The sequence below is a fragment of the Cervus canadensis genome, chromosome 1 (genome assembly GCF_019320065.1).
Source record: "Cervus canadensis isolate Bull #8, Minnesota chromosome 1, ASM1932006v1, whole genome shotgun sequence".
In the NCBI taxonomy this organism is placed as follows: Eukaryota; Metazoa; Chordata; class Mammalia; order Artiodactyla; family Cervidae; genus Cervus; species Cervus canadensis.
In genome coordinates, this window is record NC_057386.1 from 18,177,128 (window position 1) to 18,197,474 (window position 20,347).

A 20,347-nucleotide genomic window follows, 5' to 3' on the forward strand; every position below is an offset into this window, starting at 1 on the left:
TTAACTTGCCTAAGGTCAACAGCTAGCAAGGGGCTGAGGCAGGATTCAAGCCCACGTAGTCTGGCTCCAGAACCTGTGATCTTGGGCACTTACCATGTGCCAGGCATATTCCTAGGCTCAGGGATACAGAGATAAAAGGCCAAACACAGACTCTCTCTCAAGGAGGTCACAGTCAAGAAAGGAGACAAGTAACAGTAACGTGTTATGCTGTGACAGATGAGAGCACAGTGTGGGGACAGGACTGGCCTGGAATCTGGCTCTTGGCAGGGGGGCCCCTGGCCTCAGGTAAGTTCTGAGGCTCTAGGAGTTAATGATATCCAGGGTAGGGGAAGGAAAGAGCACTTGTGCCACAGAAATGGCATGTGCAGTCACAGAGCATGGTTGGTCTGAGGACATGAAGGTTCTGGAGGCTGGCAATATGAGAGTGTAGGGAAGAATGAGTGGACATAAGATTGGAGATATAGGAGTCAGACCCCCATCTTGGAGCTGGGACATTCCTTGGAGGCCTAACAGAATTGTAAGCAAGGGAGTTAGAAGCTCAGATCCCAGGACTTCCCTGGTGGTCCATTGGTTAAGACTCTGTACTCCCAATGCAGAGGGCTGGGGTTCAATCCTTGGTCAGGGATCCACATGCCACAACTAAAGATCCTGAATGTTGCAACTAAGACCTGGTGCAGCCAAATAAATAAATAAATAAAATGTTTTAGAAAGGGCTTTGCTGGTGGCTCAGTGGCAAAGAATCCACCTGCTAAGGCAGTAGACACAAGTTCGATCCCCAATCCTGGAAGATTCCACATGCCTTGGAGCAACTAAGTCTGTGCACCACAACTGTTGTGCCTGTGCTCTAGAGCCCAGGGACTGCTACTTCCGAGCCCACATTCAGCAACTACTGAAGCCCGTATGGCTAGAGTCTATGCTCTGCCACTAAAGAAGCCGTTGCAATGAGAAGCCCAGCTCACTGCAACTAGAGTGGCGCCCCCACTCACTGTAACTAAAGAAAAATCCATGCAGCAACAAAGACCAAGCACAACCAAAAATAAATTTTAAAAATTATTTTTTAAATGTTAAAAAAAAAAGGAAGCGCAGATCCCAACTCTGCCTGCTCTCTACCCCACAGGACACGAAGCCCAGGACACTTAATTCCCTACAAGCCACATCTCACACCAGAGTTCCCTGGGAGGCCCAGACCTGGAGGGAGAAGCTAACTGATTCTGGGACACATCCAGGGCCACCTGGAGCAGTGGCCAGACATCTTCTCTCCCTCCTGTTCAGGATTCCTGCCGTCACCCCCACTCCCCAACCACCACTGCTGTGGCTACCTCAGGTACGCTCCCTCCTGTCAGTCACATGCCAGGTAAGGCCAGAGATGAGAATTAAGCACCCTTCCTTCCTACATCCTTTTGCGGCCCACCCTCTGATTCCACCATCCCCAGCAACCGCATGGCCTGGCATACTCCAAGCCACAGTCAGAGGAAGGAGAGCAGGGAGACCGGAGCTCCCTGGGGGAGCCAAGACTCCAGGCTGTACCCTCCCCTCCCACCAGGCTGAGGTTGGTGATTAGCCGGGTTAATTATATCCAAGCCATTTCCGATTGGCACAAGCCCACCCACCCACAGAGCCTGCCCAGAGGCGTGCGGGCCTGGCCCAGGGTCAGGATGCTAGGGCGCCAGTTACCCTGGGAGGGGTCCTGACCCCTGCAATGGTCAGATGGAGGGTAGAGGTCCTCCCCTCTCCAGGACCTCCTCCTCTGTCCCTCACCCCAAGTCTCCTTCTCATTACTTCCTACCCCTATCCTCCTTTTGGCTCACCCCCACACAAACCCCATTCCCTCCCCTCCCTTCCTCTCTCCCCGCAAGGTCTGGAATGAAATCACGGGGCTCTGAGTTCCGCACGAGGCACCGACATAAACACTCTGATTGGGGCTAATTATAAGGGCCAGGTTGGGAGGCTGGAGCCTTCAGAAAACTTGGCGTTCAAACAAAGGGCCCAGGGCTCAGCCCCCAGCCCAGGCCGGCTCCTCTCCAGGCTAAAGAATAGGATGGTCCCAGGCCATAGGCAGTCCTCTGTAAACCCACTCAGTGGCCTGTGATCTTGTTCCATGTCCCAGCTCCTATCTTGTCCTTTCTTAGTCGCGGTCACTTTGGTCCTTCCCGGCCCCGAATCCCAGGGCCTTCCCAGGTAGCCTGGACCAGCCGCAAGCCTACAGTGGAAGGCCAGGCAGCTGGGGAGGGGCTCTCAGGCTGTGAGGCTGGGGACAGGGCTGAGCAGAGGGAAGGGGGAGGCGCCGGGGAAGCCAGCTGTGACAGCCCTAACCCTAATTAGCCAGCTTCAAAGCCAGCCAGCGAGAGAGCCGGCGCGCGTGTGTGCCCTGCTCATTCAGGCGGGTAAGACATTTCTGTCCTAATCAGAGAAGAGAGAGGGAGAAAACCACTGCCCACCACCACCCTGGGGCTCCTCTAGATTGTGAGCATGCACCCCAAGTCAGGTAGAGCAAGTGGGAGCACAGGAAATCATTCTATTTTGTTAAAACTACCTGTAACCGTAAGTCCAAAAGCCCTCAAGAGATGCACTTCCTTTGATCCAGTGATTCCATTTTTAGGAATTTATCTTAAGTATAGAAGATTGCTACAATTTATCAAGCTTCTACAATATGTTCGCTCTTTACATGCATCATCTGACCCAATCTTCACCACGACCTTGCCAGACAGGTACCTTCACCTTTTTAACAGATGAGGACTGAGTCTCAGAGGTTAGGAGAAATCCACGAGGGCTCACAGCTGGCACTGTGTTGTACCAATGCCTGTAACTCCCCACACACGTCTCTTTCTCCTTCTCTCCCTCAACTATAAAAATCTTACGTTTATTACACTGTGCTTCATCCTGATACCTGCAGGAGAGACAGGATCTAGAGAATAATCTGTTTTGGGGGTGTTCCTTGTTTTGTTGGTCTGATGGTTTGCCCTCCAGAGCCCCCCTTTTCCATAGCAGAGGGAATTACAGATGGAAAGGGGGAACACTGGGGTCTGAGAAGGTGAAGGCTGCCCCAGTGATAAAGACTGGATAATGTCTAAACCAGGGATTGAAAAATCAGCTTGGGGGCAAGATGGGGGAGGAGACGTGCACAGATAGACCATACACCCTCTATAGTTACAAGCAAAATTGTTTTCGCCAAAGTCTGGCCATTTTTTCTCAGGAGAATGTCCAAAGATATTGCAGTTTCTCAGAGGAGTCAGTGGCCCCAGAAGTTTAAGGTTCATTTCAAGGTGAGGAGACTATGTCTGGAGAAGGAAGGGACCTGGTGAGTAGTGAGATTACCAAAGAGACAATGCCTTGGAAATGGTAGGAACTTGGGCTCCGCTCTCCCAGACATGTTCCCCGAAGCACCCTGGGACAGCATCTCCCCAATTCCAGAATCCAGCCCAGGTCTAGGATCCCAACACCCTCTTGGAGAGCTTTTTGGAATGATCTAAATTACAGATTCCACTGATCCTCACTCTTTGGGGATGTTCAGAAGAATTTTGTCTTGGAAAACCTTAAGTGTTCTTTTCTGGGGTACTTTAAAGGACAAAGAATTTGGAGGGAAAGGAAGTGTCTTCAGGAGGGGAGTCTGCGGTGGGGGGAGTCTCATCAGTGAAGCAGGGGAGCCTGGAGGACCAAGCACTGCTGCTGCTTTGTGGGAGGGGGTGCGGGAAGGAGGGCAGGTAGAAAGCCGCTGTGGTCTGACACCTGCCCAGGCCTGGGGGCCTCAGGTGAAGGGCTTTCTTACTTGGCCCTTGATCTTCCACTAGACAAAGCCACCCTCTTCCAGAGGGAGGGACCAGCACACTCACAAGGGGTAAACAGTGTCCCACCAAAGGGCGACCCAGAAGTCTGCGAAAGCAGACCTCGGGGCTCATGAGTTTAACTAGGTTTTCTCAGCTAGGGAGTGGAGACAGATTCCTCTCCAGCGGTGGCAGTGAGCTCAAGTGGTTTACTTATGGGTCTCTGCTCCACAGCACTTTGTCCCCTAAATCCTATGCACCAGCAGTCCCCAAGCTTTGTGGCACCAGGGAAGAGTTTTCATGGAAGACAAGTTTTCCATGGACCAGGGCAGGGTGGGGGATGGTTTGGGGATGATTGGAGCACAAGACATTTATGATGCACTTTATTTCTATTATTATTCCAGCAGCTCCACCTCAAACCATCAGGCATTAGATCCCGGAGGCTGGGGACCCCTGCTCTACACCCTCACTGTAAGAGTTGTTTCATTAGGCCAAGGAGAGCAGCCAGAGAGAAAGTTCCCCACTTTCCCTAAGGTAATTCTGTCTTCAGCTACCCCTCTGGAGAAGGGGGGGGCATCTAAGAGAGGTATCCTTTCCTAGCGAGGCAATTATCTTATTATCTATCCTCTCCCTAGCTGTAAAACCTATTTTTCCAGTTTTCTCAGGTTCTTTCCCCTCCATTGGCAGACTTTGAGGGAGGAGGGTTGAGAAGGATCTTTACCAAAATTCCCTCCCTCCCACCAGGCTCGGGAAAGAAAAAGGTAATTGTTGCTAGTCTACCATCCCCGCCTGCCCCTCAGCGTGAGGGCCCACTGACAAGTGTACCCCGGTTACAGGGGGCTGGGGTCTGAGAGGCAGAGGAGGCTCTTCCCAAATCTTCAGCAAAGACCAGCACTCCTCTTCCCACTGGGCTCCAGCTCAGCCACTGGAAACCACCCTCCCCCCATCCCCCCTTTCGCAAGCTTTGGCCATTCTTTCCGGGAGAGGCGCTCACAATTTGTTTGTAATTTAACTCTTTCCTGCAGCCTTTGTGGGGTTCCTTTAGAATCTTGCAACAAATGGAGCTACAGGGTGGTGCCACCTCCCTGGCCTGCTTCTTTGATAGTGGAAGGTAACTCCCCATTGGGACTTCACACATATCATCATTTGAGAAACGGCTAGTTTTAACTTATAACATGGGCCACTGCTACAAATCATCTAGGGGAGGGTTATATATTTTGGGAAGGGGGGTTTGCTGAAATCCCCAGGCTTCATTCAATTCCAAACAAAGCCCCACATACGTGTTCAATTACCACCAAACATTTCCAGATCCCCTCCCCCAACATAAACTAACACACGCCAACACTTCGAACTAGGGGTTCTAACTTTCTCCCTTGTCCCAAAGACTGCCAACAAAGGGTGTTAAGGCACCATTTTCCCTACCACCGTTTAGCTAAAAAAGCAAGATGGGGACTGGGAACCTCTTCTCCATCCTAGCCCCAACCAACCAGGTCAGGGGGAGATGGAAGGAGGAGGTGTGGTTTGGTTAAACTAATAAAATGTTACAACCCTGTTAAATACAATTAAAGGTCTAGATCTCTAGAAGATAATTAAATGCACTTTATTATGATGATTATTAGCTTTTAATTTGCACTATTATCAAGACACAGGAGATGGTGAAAAGTTGAGTTATGGGGGCAAACTTGTTTCACCCTACCCCTTGGTCTTCAAATCAAAATCTGGAATTGAAATTCTAAAATACTTCAAATATTTGGTTGAGGGAAATGATGTGTATTGGAAACTGCAATTCTCATACCAGCATGAAAAATACTTTAAGAAAAGTCTTGATTTTATTTGGGGGGGGGGTGTAGGGGGAAGACAGAAAACATCTGTTATAAACATTCTATCAATCTTGTAATATAGAATGTCATGTAAACACTCAACCCCATCCCCACAGTCACAAAGAGCCTGCCCAGAGCCTGTGTCCAAAGCAAAGATACCCACTTCTCCCCTCCCCTCCCTTTTCTGGGCAAGTGTGAAAAGAAACCAGTCTTTTGTCAAAGAAAAACTAAAAATCCCACCAGCCCATCCATCCGTTCCCTCCCTCCAACCCAACCCATTTTATTGCTTTTTGAAAAAAAACAAAAACCCACAGGGAACACACAAACCACCCCACAAACGGCTAACCTGGATGCCAGAGGAGATATTCAGTTGGGGGTGTGGGGAGGGGAAGAGCAGGCGTGGAGCTGACAGCAGGGGAAAGGACAGAGATGCAAGCATATCTCCAGACCTCTACATCTGCGAACTTGATGATGCTCCCCCTAAAAATGGAGGCAGTCAGAATCTGCTCTCAATGTAGTGGGTGTGGGTGGGGGGTTGTTTCAACACACATCACAAAGCACTTTCTGCCCACTCCAAGAGTTCAGGGCAGCGAGTTGAAAAGAAGAAAAATCAGAAGAGAAAGATCTTCCTGCCAGCAGGGGGGTGGGCCTGGGATGGGGGGGGGGGTGTGTGGAGGCCATTACTCACTCGATCTCCGCCCTCTCCCCACCACCCCACCCGTCGGTTCGGGTTGGATTTTTTTTTTTTTTTCTCCACGTCTTCATCTCCGTTGGGAGGTTTCCAAAGACTGAGTGAAGGAGACAGAACAAGTGAGGAGAGAAAGGGGGAAAGGGAAATCAAAACGAAACAAAACGAATCCAAGTCTTGTTCAAAACTACCTAACAGCTTCCATAGGCCCAGCGTCAGTGAGAAAGCTCACAAATTTGGCTTGAGAAGTTGAATGTGCCAACTCCTCAGAGCCAACACCTCTTCCAGCAGGCCCAGCCCTGTCAAACCTGGGATGGTGTTTGAAAGGGCCCTGAAGAAAGGAGAGAACCCCTCAGCTCCCCCACCCCCTATTCCTCAGGCCTGACGCCCCTCGCTGCTTTCCACCCCTTTTTTTCTTTTAAATACAAAATATATAATTAAATTTACAAAGACTATTTACAGTTTTAATTACAAACCTGGTGGGGCTGTTGGGCAGAGTTTTCTTTAAAAAGCGACCTAAAAAAGAAATGGTTTCGATTGTTCTTTATTTAAAAAAATAAAATAAGGAGTCTGTAGGAGCCCCCGCCCCACCCCCTCCCCGCGGGCGGTGAGCGCGCGGTGCGGGCCCGGCCGGGGACGCGGCGCACAAGCGCCGGGCTCACACGGTCGTCTCCCCGTGCCGGCTGTTGGTGAGACGGGTGTAGAACTTCCTCCACGAGTGCAGCGTCTTGCCGGACCAGATCCAGAAGCCCGACGTGATGCCCACGATGAGCGTCATGAGGTATTTGATCATGTAGACGGTGAAGTCGGGAGACATGCGCGGCGTGTAGTGCGCCGGGCACGGGATGGCCAGGCTCTTGCAGTGCTGGCTCACCCACGAGCGCTCCCAGTGCTCTCGGAAGGCCTGCTCGTAGAAGTAGCAGGCGATGACGATGGTGGCGGGCACCGTGTAGAGCACCGAGAAGACGCCGATGCGCACCATCAGCCGCTCCAGTTTCTCCGTCTTGGTACCGTCGTGTTTCATGATGGTGCGGATGCGGAAGAGGGACACGAAGCCGGCCAGGAGGAAGGACGTGCCTATGAACAGGTACACGAAGAGCGGCGCCAGCACGAAGCCCCGCAACGGGTCCAGGCTATTGAGGCCCACGAAGCACACGCCGCTCAGCAGGTCGCCGTCAATCTGGCCCATAGCCAGGATCGTGATGGTCTTGACGGCGGGCACGGCCCACGCGGCCAGGTGAAAGTACTGCGAGTTGGCCTCGATGGCCTCGTGGCCCCACTTCATGCCGGCCGCCAGGAACCAGGTGAGCGACAAGATGACCCACCAGATGGAACTGGCCATGCTGAAGAAGTAGAGCATCATGAAGAGGATGGTGCAGCCCTCCTTCTTGGTGCCCTGCACCACCGTGCGGTAGCCGTCCTCGGAGAAGCGCTCGTTACACACCACGCGCTCCTGGAGCACGAAGCCCGCGATGTAGGCCACCGACACCATGGTGTAGCAGCCGGACAGAAAGATGATGGGCCGCTCGGGGTAGCGGAAGCGCTGCATGTCTACCAGGTACGTGGTGACGGTGAAGAAGGTGGAGGCGCAGCACAGCACAGACCAGGTGAGGATCCAGAGGCGCGCAAAGCGCGTCTCCTCCTGCGAGAAGAACATGGAGCCGTCCGGCCGCGCCGGCTCGCAGGGAGCCGCGCAGTCGCGCTCGCCCAGGAACTTGTAGCTGAGATAGGACGGCACCTTGAGGACGCGCGGACAGTGGAACGGGTGCTCCAGCGTGGCATAGCGCGGGGGCGAGCCGCCGCCACCCGGGCCGCCCGGGGTGCCTCCCGCACCCGGCTGCAGGCCGGGCGGCGGCGCGGTGGTGAGAAGCGCGGGCGCGCCGTCCTCCGAGTGGTTCTGGCCCACGCAGATCTGCTCCGCGCCGTGGCGGGGGAAGTGCTCGCAGCGCAGGCGCTCCGGCCACTGGAAACCGAACTTGTTCATGAGCGCCTCGCAGCCCTGGCGCGCGCGCTCGCAGATGGAGCGGCACGGCGGGATGGCCTGCTCCAGCACGGTGCACACGGGCGCGTACATCGAGCACAGGAAGAAGCGCAGTTCGGGCGAGCACTGCACTTTTACCAACGGGTAGAACTGGTGCACCTCCAGTCCGGCGTCCTCTTGGTTCGTATGGCCCAGAAGGTTGGGCATGATGGTCTGGTTGTAGGCGATGTCCGTGCACAACGGGATGGAGATGGGCTGGCAGAAGCCGTGGTCCGGGATGGATATGCCCTTCTCTCCGTGGAATTGGGCCGGCCCGGCGGCGGGCAGCAGCAGCAGCGGCAGCAACAGGCGGGGCAGGGCGCTGCGAGGCCGCATGCTGGCCGCCGCCCCCCACTCGGCTCCCGGGCGCCCCCCCGCCCCCGCCCCCAGCCCGGAGACCGCGCGCCTTCCCCGCCGCCTCCTTGCCGCGGCCGCCGCCTCCCGCGCCTCTTTGCAAACTTTGCTCGCGGCTGCCGAGTTGGGGAGGCCGGGCGGGGGAGGGGGGCGGCGCGCCTGCCCGCTAGCTCGCCGAGGTCGGACTGAGCCGCCGGAGACACTGCGCGCGGCTTGCCCTCTCTCCTCCTCTTCCTCCTCCTCTCGCCTCTCCCCTCCCTTCTCCGCCCAGCGACTCCTTTGTGCCTTCCTCCAGCCCTCACCTCGGCCTCTCCGATCCCAATTAGTCGGTTTCAAGGGGGCCCCCGCCGGCGGCCCCGCCCTCTCCTCAGCCCCCCAAAAAAGGGATCCTTGAAACCGCCCCGTCGAGCTCTAAGCACCATCCCAAAATGTTCTCTCGGCCAATGAGATTTAAACCCGAGGACCAGCCCCGAGGGCTGGATTGGTCAACCACAACATAATGAGATCAGAAACCAGATGCCAACAAAACTTTCCCCCCCGCCTTTTGCTTTTTAAAGAGACAAGCTATTATTATATTGAGAGCTTTTTGCCCAACACGGGATTTCTCTGGAGTCTCGGCGGCGAGATTCGGAGACACAAGTTCATCAGAACTGCGGCGGGCCCGCGTTACTCAGCCTGGATCACTCTTCTTCCCGGGGCCACGGAGCTCTAGGGGTAGAGCCTCTTTAAATCCGTGCCTCCGCGCCTGCTTCTCGAACCCCACTTATTTCAGTCCAATTTTTCAGAACAAGTTAAAAAAAAAACACCTCAAATTTGAAAAAAAAAATTGTTTAAGGGAGAGATTTTTAAAAAATTAAGCTAACAGTGTACAAAGACTCTTCTCTCAGCCCATTTTCATGGCATCCAGACAAAAGTTTCACGTCGCCCTATGTGTAGACCTCTAGGAGTTTGCCTCGCTCCTCCCTCTACTTGCACCCTTAAATAACCCTCTGAAAAATGAGAGCTTGTCTCTTTAAGAGGCTCTTAAAGGGGCCTGGACTCCGGGGCGTAATTGCCCCGTAGCGAGCACAAAGGAGCCCATTATGGTTCTTTGTGTTCGGTGGCACCTCAAAGTGAGAAAACTCAGGAACTCAGAGGCCCTGAGCTGGAGGGTTGGGGCGGGGGTGGGAGGGGGTGAGATGAAGGAGAATGGCCTAGAGCTGCGGCTTCTCCCTCCCCTTTCTTCCGAGGCAAATCTTAATTATGCAAAGTAAAGTTTAGTTGCCATAACGAGGAGGTCTTAATCGGAGGTTAATGGTGGGGGGTGGGGGATGACGAGCAGTTTTCGGGGAAGAGATGGCTCTTTTAGGCCGTTTGGGGGAATTTTCCTCCTCTCTCTCCACCTCTGCCTCCGCCCCGTAAAAGCTTCCAGATATGGTCTCCTGGGAGAGAGGGGAGTTTTACCCAAATCTTAAGTGATTCCACACCAGAAAGGGGTTGTGTGTGTGGCGAGGAAGGAGGCTGGGGGTTGTGGTGGATGAACTGCCCCCCCCCCCCAACACACACACACTTCTCTCTGCTCCCCCGCCCCCCCCCCAGCACACACACACACACACACACACACACACACACACACTTCTCTCTGCTCCCCCCCAAAACACACATACACACACACACACATACACTTCTCTCACCTGACTGGGGGGTGGAAGGCTGTGGCCAGCAGGGTTCCGGTTGGTTTAGAAAGGTTTTCTTTTTTCTTCATTCTTGGATCTTAAGTTTGGTGGGGAGGGAGTTCTGGGGAGGAGAGGGGGAATTTGCATGTAAATCTCCTGGGCCTGGTGTTGGTTGATGGATCAATTATTTCTATTGTTTCTCAGTCAGAAGGCAGGGGCACTTAAAAAGAGGAAAGAAACTTGAGTTTAGAAAACCTCCTTCTCTTCTCTATATGGTCCAAATCCTCCCAGCCTGGCGAGCTGTTTCCTAATTCAATCTAGAAAAGGATTGCTTTAAAAACAAGACAAAAAACCCAAACAACAACAAAAAGAAACCTAAAAGGAAAAAAGAAAGGAGAGAATGGGAAGAAGGAAAGAAAATTCTCAGTCATAGATACAAACAATGGATCCAGGTTTGATAGGATTCAATTTTTTCCCCATCCTTGGTTGAATGAAATACAGATTTTCAGGTTCTTTACAAACATGAAAATTGGCCTTATCATTTCCTGGAGAGGTTGACTTTTCACAGCTTTCAGAAGAAAGAGTTCCTTCAAAATCAGGGAGGCTATGCCTTAGCTTTTCCATTTTATTTTCATTTCACCCACAAGTCCACCTTCACCCCAGAGCAGTCTAGGGATGGAACAATTGTGCTGTCTTGCTCTGTGGGGCCCAAACTAAGCCCAAGGTGCTGTGCCTTCAAATCTCCTCTCCTACTCTGCCCCTAGGACATCTAGAGCTGGTACCAAGCCTCTGAGCTGAGCAGTGGAAAAAAAAAAAAAAAAGAGTAAGACACACTCTTCCACTCCTCAGGAAGCGCTCACAGTCTGATAGGAAATTGAGAGTAAATCTCCAATAGAAATGCAGCATCTTCAATTTCCTTCCATGACAAACCTGTTTTCCTACCCTAGGGCCAGGCTTGAGTGACAGTTATCCCTTCCACCCCCAAGGCAAAGCGGGAGCTGAAGCTGCAAAAAGAAAAAAGAAATGAAAGACATTCATTCATACAATCAACCTTTCAGTATGCATCACACTTTCACTGAGTTTTCCGATTTTAAACCACTGTGGTAGAGGTTATGGCCAAGACAGAGAAAGATGGCAGCATCCCTGCCCTTGAAGAGCTGAATTGAGGTGGTTGAATCTAGAGCTTGTCATTAAGAGTAAAATAAGTTGATAAGAAGAAAAACAAATATCGTATATTAACACATATATATATGAAATCTAGGAAAATGCTACTGATGAGCCTATTTTGCAGGGCAAGAATAGAGACACAGACATAGAGAACCGGACTTGTGGACACAGCAGGGGAAGGAGAGGGTGGGAAGAACTGAGAGAGTAGCGTTGTAATATATACATTAGAGAAAGTGAAAGTCACTCAGTAGTGTCCCGAGTGACTCTTTGTGACCCCACAGACTGTAGCCCACCAGGCTCTTCTGGTCATGGGATTCTCCAGGCCAGAATATTGGAGTGGGTAGCCATTCCCTTCTCCAGGGAATCTTCCTAACCCAGGGATCTAACCCAGGTCTCTGCATTGCAGGCGGATTCTTCACTGTCTGAACTACCAGGGAAGCATGATATATATACATCACCATGTATAAAATATGATAATATGGCAACTTATATAGTGGGAAGCTTAATTGGGAAGGGAATTTGACTGAATTGGAGAGGGCAGAGGAGTGGGAAGTTGTGGGAGAGATTCACAATCATCACAGTCATTTAAATGGATGTAAAATGGCCACAGGGTTCAGTGCTACAGAGGGAAAGGGGTGATGCTAGGAGGCCTCTGTGGTTGAGAGAGGAGTTAAACAGGATGAAGCAGAGGGAGGTCAGCAGGTGTCACACCTAAAGGGCCTTGCAGACCAAGTGTTAGGTGCTAGATGTAGAAATATGACCTTATAATCTCAAGGTAGGGCTAGGCATCTCAGACAGAGGGAAGAGCATGTGCAAGGGTGTAACGTGGTGAAATGGATGGACTGGGCAGGGGGCACAAGTGTACAAGTACTTTGGCCCGTCAGAGACCCATGTATACCTGGGTGAGTGACAGCAAAGGAGGTTTTAAATAAGGCCAGACCTGAGATATTGTGCACACAATCTGGACTCCTGGAGATAGAGATGCATTGGCATGTTTAGGGAAGCAAATTGTTTTTTCCCCTCTTAAGTTTTAGATGGTCTATTTGGACAGTTAGGTGGAGCATGATTTGAGTCAGCTAAGTCAGAGATTCCAGTTATCAATAGATCGTAAGAGAACCAGGCAAGAGATGCTGAGAGCATGAACTGAGCTGAGGCAGTATAGATGAAGAGAGAGTGAGGGAGGAGCCCAACCAGTGTTTCTGACTTAGATGACCTGATGTCATTAACCAGGATAGGAAACGCAGGGACAGGAAGCTAATGAGCACAGTGAAGCCAGGTCAAGCCTATGCTATGTTCAGAAGAAGATAGTATGTTCAATAGAAGTTGACTATTCTAACACAGGGCTTTCCAGGTCGTGCAATGGTAAAGAATCTGCCTGCCAATGCCGGAGAAGCAAGAGACTCAGGTTCAGTTCCTGGGTCAGGAAGATTCCCTGGAGAAGGAGATGGCAACCCACTCCAGTATTCTTGCCTGGAAAATCCCATGGACAGAGGAGCCTGGTGGGCTACAGTCCATGGGGTCGCAAAGAATCAGACACGACTGACGCGACTGAGCACAGATGCATGTTCTAACCCAGGGGCTTGGAAGGAGCTCTTATGGATTTAGATTTAGTACCTTTAGCTATAGTTGAAGCTATGAGAGCAGCTAAGATCACCTAGAGAAAGGGGATTGAATGAGAAGATTCAACTTTTGGGGGCATCAACATTTAAGGACCACGGGCTGTGGAAGAGGGAAACAGAGAAGGAGCAGTGGGGCCAGGAGACATTCTAGTCAACAGGAGAATGTCCCTGGCTTGTTTTTCCTGGGTCTTGAGAGCCTCAAGTCAGAATTTTTTGATTTACCTTGTTTCAGTTGTGAGACTAAAATGAGATAGATTATGGCACTTGCTTGACCTAATGCTAGGCAAAAAGCTTGGTAAGTAATAGCTATTATTTTAATCCAACAAATTATTGAGCATCTACTATAGGCAAAGTAGACTAAGTCTGCAGAGACCTAGGCTGCAGGTTCAGGGGTGATGTTCTGCAGAGAACTGGGCTGATTTTCCTTCCTGAGAAATACTTCTGGTTGGTCTGGGGCTTTTGCAATAGACTGGGAGCCAACATTGCCTCCAATGTCACTGCCGCTTCTGCCCCAACCCCTGGGACACTACTGTCAATTATCTACTGGCTTACAAATCTGGTATCTAGGATAACTGTTGAGTGCCCACTGGAAAGATGCCACCCACTCCATTCCATGGGAGCAGAAGTCTCAAGTCGACAGGAGAGCAGAATAAATAGCTGGTGGAGAGGAAAGAAGTCTGCTCTGGGGCTCAGAATGTGCTGGGGCTGCAGGCTTGGCTCCACCCACACCTATTGAGTGACCTCAGGCAAGTCATTTTCCTTCCTTAGCATCAACTGCCTTATCTGCATGAGGGTTTTTTTTTTTTTAAATCTACTGATTTTACCTTTGGGCCAGATGTAAGAGGCTGTGAAAATAATACTTTGGGATCATCACAGCTGTCCTTACTAGGTGCTTCCTGGGCAAGGTGAAAGGCTTGCATGCTAGAGCCAGTCAACAATAGCCAACATACCACAGGGATACTGAGAGCACAGAGAACTTCTCCCAGCTAAGGAAACCTGGGAGGAGTGGTCTGCCCAGGGCTCCTCACTCTTATAACACAGCCAGGCTTAGTGGGATCTTAGTTTCCTGACCAGGGATTGAACCTGGGCCCTCAGCAGTGAAAGCGCAGAATCCTAACCACTAGACTGTCAGGGAATTCCTTCTGACCTCTCATTTTGCCAAGAAGAGTCCTGGAAATTGCGTGTGTCCCTGTCTCCTTGCTTATTTCCCATCAGAACCCCTTCCTTACCGAGAAATCATCCCACCTGGCAGAGTTAGGAGTCCTCCCTTTGTTTCCTCAAACCCGGGTCAGTAGGTCAGTATTCTTTCCCTCCAGAAGCACTGAGGTCCCTCCACCCTAAAGGGAGGGGGTGTGTGTATCCATTCAGGAGGGGCAGGACTGAGGCTGAGCCCTGAGAATGAGGATCTTCATGCCACAGTGAAGATCCTGAGGCTGAAACTAAGACCCAGTGCAGCCCAATAAATATTTTTTAAAAATACTCTGTTCTCAGTAGGGTAGGTTCTGGATGCTTGGTGAAAAACAGATTTGCATCTTCAGAGACTACTTGGCTACCCCCTATCTTCAACCTACAGGTATTCATCTGCTCTTCCTGAATCTTCCTTTTCCTTCTTGAGCCTGGAACCCACCTTCGGGTGAGATAGCAAATTCCCTCTCCCTGAACTCCATCCTCCATTGAGATCTCAGAGAACCAGCCCTTCAGGCACAGAATAATCAGAAGGTCCGGGACTCCTGGAACCCCCACTTGTAGATCTCCTTCAGGGCACTTCAGCCTCCCCGCTGCCAAGTTCCCAGGCTGCTCGGCTCTGGGGACAGAGGCGGGTGGGGAGTTGGCAGAGTGTAGCTCTTATCCCCTTTATCTCTCCAGCACTCTTCCCCCAAGCTCTCTGGATGGCAAAATGGGCCATAAAAGGATTAAACAGATATAACAGATGATCTATTAATTAAGGACTTTAATTAGCCCAGGCCTCAGCCAAGCAAAAGCACAGTGTGGGCTGCTCAGAGCAGACTGCGGAAAAAACAAGCTGAAAAAAAGCAGTGCTGAGTTTGGTTTGCGAGGTTCTTGGGGGTGACTCTGCCTTCTTGGCCCAGGAAATAAGTGTCCCTGGGAGTGAATGAGACAGATAGTTTTCTCCTGGAAACTTCTAGAACTTAATGTCAAGAGGAGCAGAATGGGGGAGCCTGAATCATTGATTTGTAGATGCGGAGGGGCCCTCAGAGGGGATGAGTGTCGGGGTGCTCACTGGGGAAGGAGAACCAAGATAAAGTTGCTTCTGGGTTGGGGGCTCCCTTCCTGGGCCTGCAGAGCACACCCTTCCTTCCCTAGGACTGCACCCCATCTCCTAACTTGCTCTCCCCTCACTTTTTCAATCTTCCTTTCTTCTTCCCTCTCTCCCTGGTCCCCTTCCCTTCTCCCAGAATTTCTCTCCTTCTCCTCCAGGCTGGGCCACCTCGCCCCCCTCCCCTTTCTCTTTCCTGTAACTTAAGCTGTTGTTGGGAGTTGGAGGAGCTGGGCTGGTTTGAAAGGAGGCCCCATTGCTTTTCAGGGAGGAATTGAAACCATGGAGCTGGGGGTGAGGGGAGCAGAGGGGGAGGGGGGCAACTTGAGAAATCAAAGCGGCTGCAGCTCCATCTGGGAAACCAACATTGATTTACTAGCAAGGACCTGGCTCTCCAACCCACACCCCAACCCCAGCCCTGCCCCCTCCCGCTCCTTCCCTGGACTTTGCTTTGTGGTGATAACTGGGGGGATGAGGAGGCCTGATTCCCTCCCCGAGCCTGAAAGCCTGTTCTTGTCCTAGAAGAACCAGCCTGGAGGAGCCAGGCCGCCCTCCCACCCCCGGGGGACCCTGGCTGAGCAGGGCTGCAGATGCTTCTAAAGGAGCTGGGTGTGGGAGGGGACCCCCAGGAAGGAGGAAAGCCCCTCAGTCCAGGCAACCTAGCCTCACAGACTCAGTCCTGCTCTGGCTTGACTGGACCTCCCTCCCCAGAGATGTGGGGCTGGGCTGGGGGTGCTGACAGGAGGAGGCCACTGCTTCATCTGTTGTGGCCTTTCCCTCGGAAAGGGGAGGGGGTGGTTTGGGGGCCTGAAGTGGGAAGTAAGAACCAGAAAAAGAAAAGGAAAAGCTACTTGAGTGAATTTGTTTGTGTTGAAGCTCAGTGTGGGCTGTGGACACCCCTGGGTTTGAGGGGAGACTCAAGGCCATTCTAGAGGGCAGTGCCACCTCCCTCCTCCCCTCCTCGCCCCTCCTTTGCTGTTTTACCTTGCTCTTCCTGTCAGGTCCTTAAACTCCTTGAGGTGTAAGACCTCTCTAAAGGAGCCTCTGCTATGGGAATAGGGTCCCAAGAGTCCTAGATACTACTGCCAGGTGGGAGTAGAGATCAAAGTGAGTCACAATCCCGGGAAATGTTTGTGCAGGTTTTTTGACTGACCACCTACCTGGTCCTCCTTGGTGGGGGAGAGGGGTTGGTTTGGCTTTGTTTGGTTTGGTCTGTGCTGTGGGCCTGTGGGATCTTAGTTCTCCAACCGGGGATCAAACCCGTGCCCCCTGAAGTGGAAGCATGGAGCCCTAACCACCAGATTGCCAGGGAATCTCCAAGGGGTTGGGGGTTAGATCCCTGGACTCCTTCCCCTGCACACTCACATCATTGGTGTTTTTCAGGACTCAAGCGTCCAAAATTCAGGGCTAACTCTCGGGAAGAAGAAGAGGAAAAAGAAAGTGATAGTCACTCAGTATGTCCCGAGTCTTTGTGACTCTGTGGACTGTAGTCCGCGAGGCTCCTCTGTCCAGGCAAGAATACTGGAGTGGGTAGCCATTCTCTTCTCCAGGGGATCTTCCTAACCCAGAAATCAAACCTGGTCTCCTGCATTGCAGGCAGATTCTTTACCATCTGAGCCACTAGGGAAGTCCAGTTCAGCGTGTACCCCCCCACAAATGGAAACTTTTTAGAGCTTGTAGGACTCTATGGGATGAACCCATCAGATCTCCTGCCCCAGGGCAATATTTCTGTAAGCCTGGAGTCCACAAGCATCAGAGTCAATGGAAGAAGGGCGCCCAGGCAGGATCTGCCTATTAGAAATACAGATTCCTGGGCACTCCTAATTATAATCCCCAAGTGATTGTGGGATTTTAGTTCCCTGACCAGGGATTGAACTCCGGGCCCTTGGCAGTGAGAGCACAGAGTCCTAACCAATGGACCCCCAGGGAATTCCTCCCAACTGATTCTTCTGCAGGCTCTAGAGCTCTCTGCTTTCCAGACCACTCAATTAGCTTTCAGAGCCCTGGTTAATCTTGGCACCTGCCCAGGCTTGCTCTGTCCCCCATGGCAAATGGCAGACCCATTCAATCACCTTTCAAAATTTGACCCTGAAGTATCTTGCCAGCAGTGATTTCTCCCGCATTTGCGTCATTGTGGACAAGATGGACTGGTCCTCAGCATCCATTCTCATCTTCTACTAGGTACCTTCCTGCACTGCAGAGGTTGGAAAGCCAAAAACCCCAGCCTCCCTTGCAGCTAGAGTTCTGGATGCAAAATGCATTCATTCAAGACTTGGAACGTGGAAGGGAGATAAGGTGATAAGGCCATGTTCCTACTGCTCTAGCTATTTCTGCTGGCAGGCAAAGTCCTAGAGATGGGTTTTTTTCCCCAGCAACAACACCTCATTCAGTCTCTTGATGACAGTAGCAGCCTGGCATCTATTTCTATGGGGCCCTGAGGCTATAGAGGTGTATCTGTGACCTCGTTTCCAGTGGCAGCCTCATCGTGGTTCTCCTTACCTGATTCTGGCAGAGGAGACTGCTCCTATTAGAGGCTCATTTCTATGGCTACATTAGAAAGTCTGCTCCTCCAGTCCCTCTCACAATTTTGCAAGCTCTAATTCCCTGTCGTCTTAGTCTGCTTTGGCCGCCGTAACAAAATGCCATAGAGCAAATGGCTTAAAAAACAGGAATTTATTGTCTCCCTTCGGGAGGCTGGAAGTCTGAGATCAGGGTGCCAGCACAGTTGGGTTTTGGTGAGGGCTCTCTTCCTGGCTTGCAGATGGTGTCTTCTTGCTGTGTGCTCATATGGCTTTCCTTGGCACATACCTGTAGAAGAAAGAAAAATCTTCTTTTCTCTTTCTTTAAGAAAATTATGTATTATTTTTATTTATTTGCCTGCATTGGATCTTAGTTGTGGCAAGAAGGATCTTTGATCTTCGTTGCAACATGCAGGATCTTTAGCTGCAGCATGCAAACTCTTAAGATGTGGAATGTGGGATCTAGTTCCCTGTCCAGGGATCAAACCCAGGCTTCCGAATTGGAGCATGGAATCCTAGCCGACCACCAGGGAAGTCCCTCCCTCTTCTCATAAAGTCACCAATCCTATCGGATTAGGACTCCACTTTTATGATCTCGTTTAATCTTAATTACCTCCTAAAAACTCTCCTTCTAAAAATTCACATTGAAGGGTAGAGCTTAGGTATGTGAATTTCAGGGGGACACAATTCAGTCCATATCACCAGTATTAAATATCCTTCTGCATAAAGCACCTAGAATGTTGTTCATTTCTTGCACTGAATCCTGACTTTACCCATGAATTAGAGCATTTGGTATGTGTTACTTATGATGTCTAACTAGCACCCACTCTCAACAAGATCATCTCTTGAGGGCACAGGCTGTGTCTTAGGCTTTATACACAGCCTATGCTTATATAATAGGTGCTCAGTAAACATTTGTTAAGGAATCAATGCCCTCTATAAGCAGGACAGAGCCTGAAGCACTTCTTGGGTTGAGTAGTCTAGAAATTCAAGCATCCTGCTCTGGATGCCCCAGTCTAGCTCCTTTACCCTGACCACCTTGCCCCATTCTGGAACCTATACTTCAGAAGGGGAGAAGCTAAGCTCTGAGGAAGAGAAGTGAGCAAACTAGGTCTGGGTTTCCAGTCTCCATTTTTGACAAGATTATCCAGTTCCTTGAAGACATATTTCATTGCAAACATGTTCTTGTCCCTAATCTTAGAAGGGATAAACAACAAATTGGACATAATGGTGAGAACTCATGAAGTGGACCCAGGAAATCTAAATGCTCAGGTCCTGGCCTTAATAGGTCACAGCTGACCTGCTTCCTAGCTCTCCAATTTTCCATGACTCACTTTGCTTTGGAGTATCAGTTTCTCTATCTGTAAAATGGGTACAATAAATCTTATTCCCTTTGAACTGAGGACTGAATGATAAAATGGATTTGCAGGAACAATTGCTCTGGGAAGGGACACTTCACTCTGTAACCTGGAAGCAGAATGTCAAGCAGAGGTCACTCAGAGGCCTGAACACAAGTACACAAGTTGGACCTCCTAACAAGGTGGCGCGTTGGAGCCCAGCATAGGACTCCACAGCGGAGGAGGAGGTTTAAATCTTGGCTCCACTTCCTTGCTACATTCCCTGGGATGGGTCACTCACAGTCTCTGAAGCTCAGTCTCTTCATCTACAATATGGGATATTAACCTTCTCTCTCTGAAGGTTGGGAGGATTAGATGAAGTGGTAAGTGAGCTGTAACGTTCCTTAGTGGACACTCAGTACAAGGCGTTAGGATTTATATTTTCTCCTCTCCCTCAAGGAGAAAGGTAGAGGCAGCTGGAGGGGAGGCTTCCAGGGAAATTGGAGCAGGTGTCAGACTTCTAAGAAGCCCTGAGGAGTTCAGGAGGCTTTGCTCCATGGCTGGGTCACTCCGATTAACCCTTGAGGGATTCTGTTGTCTGAGAACTGGCAACATAGACGAACATATATGTTAATGTTGGGCTAAAGTAAAAATCTTCAAGGGACTTCAGTTTGGGGGACAGGGTGACAAGGCCTCTTTGAAGCTGAGGCTGACGCAGTCGTTCTCCAGGTGGCCGTCTTTTGACACCCTCCTCCACTCCTCCAGACATCTCTAAGCGTCCCAAAAGGAGAGAAGCTGACTCATTAAAAAGCAAAGAAAGCGATCAGGACCTCGCCTGAGCCCTCTAAATACCTCCATTTGTTGGTAAGGGCCTTCCTGTTGAGGGTGCCTTTGCAGGAGGGGGGGGCGTGTATCACCGAGGATAGAACTGGGAGAGGAAGGTCCTACCTAGAGGGTGGGGGTCTTTGGGAGGAGAAAACCCACTTCCCTCCTCTCTCCAGGAAGCTTTCCTATCCTGCAGCTGGTGCCCTAAGGATTCCCCCGCCCCATCCCAAGCCCTTTCCTTAGAGAGAGCCTGCTGAGCCTGGAATGAAAAGAATCTGAACTACAAACAGACCTCCCGGAGGCA

At 51.0% G+C, this 20,347-nt stretch overlaps 2 protein-coding genes across 2 annotated transcripts in view; one reads left to right on the forward strand and one right to left on the reverse strand.

Moving 5' to 3' along the window:
• Positions 1 to 5,340: 5,340 nt before the first annotated feature.
• FZD2 (frizzled class receptor 2) lies at positions 5,341 to 8,752 on the reverse strand. Its single transcript, XM_043466745.1, has 3 exons — positions 6,932 to 8,752; positions 6,746 to 6,785; positions 5,341 to 6,369 (listed from the first exon to the last, which is right to left on the reverse strand). Exons 1-3 carry the CDS (start codon positions 8,623 to 8,625, stop codon positions 6,343 to 6,345), a joined length of 1,761 nt encoding a protein of 586 aa, XP_043322680.1. The 5' UTR covers positions 8,626 to 8,752; the 3' UTR covers positions 5,341 to 6,342.
• The window catches only part of LOC122442269 (CLK4-associating serine/arginine rich protein-like), a 53,236-nt gene continuing 41,512 nt past the window's right edge, over positions 8,624 to 20,347 (forward strand). Inside the window, exon 1 of the mRNA XM_043470291.1 lies at positions 8,624 to 8,822. Coding sequence (XP_043326226.1) covers positions 8,624 to 8,822 — 199 coding nt within the window. The remainder of the gene's footprint in view (positions 8,823 to 20,347) is intronic.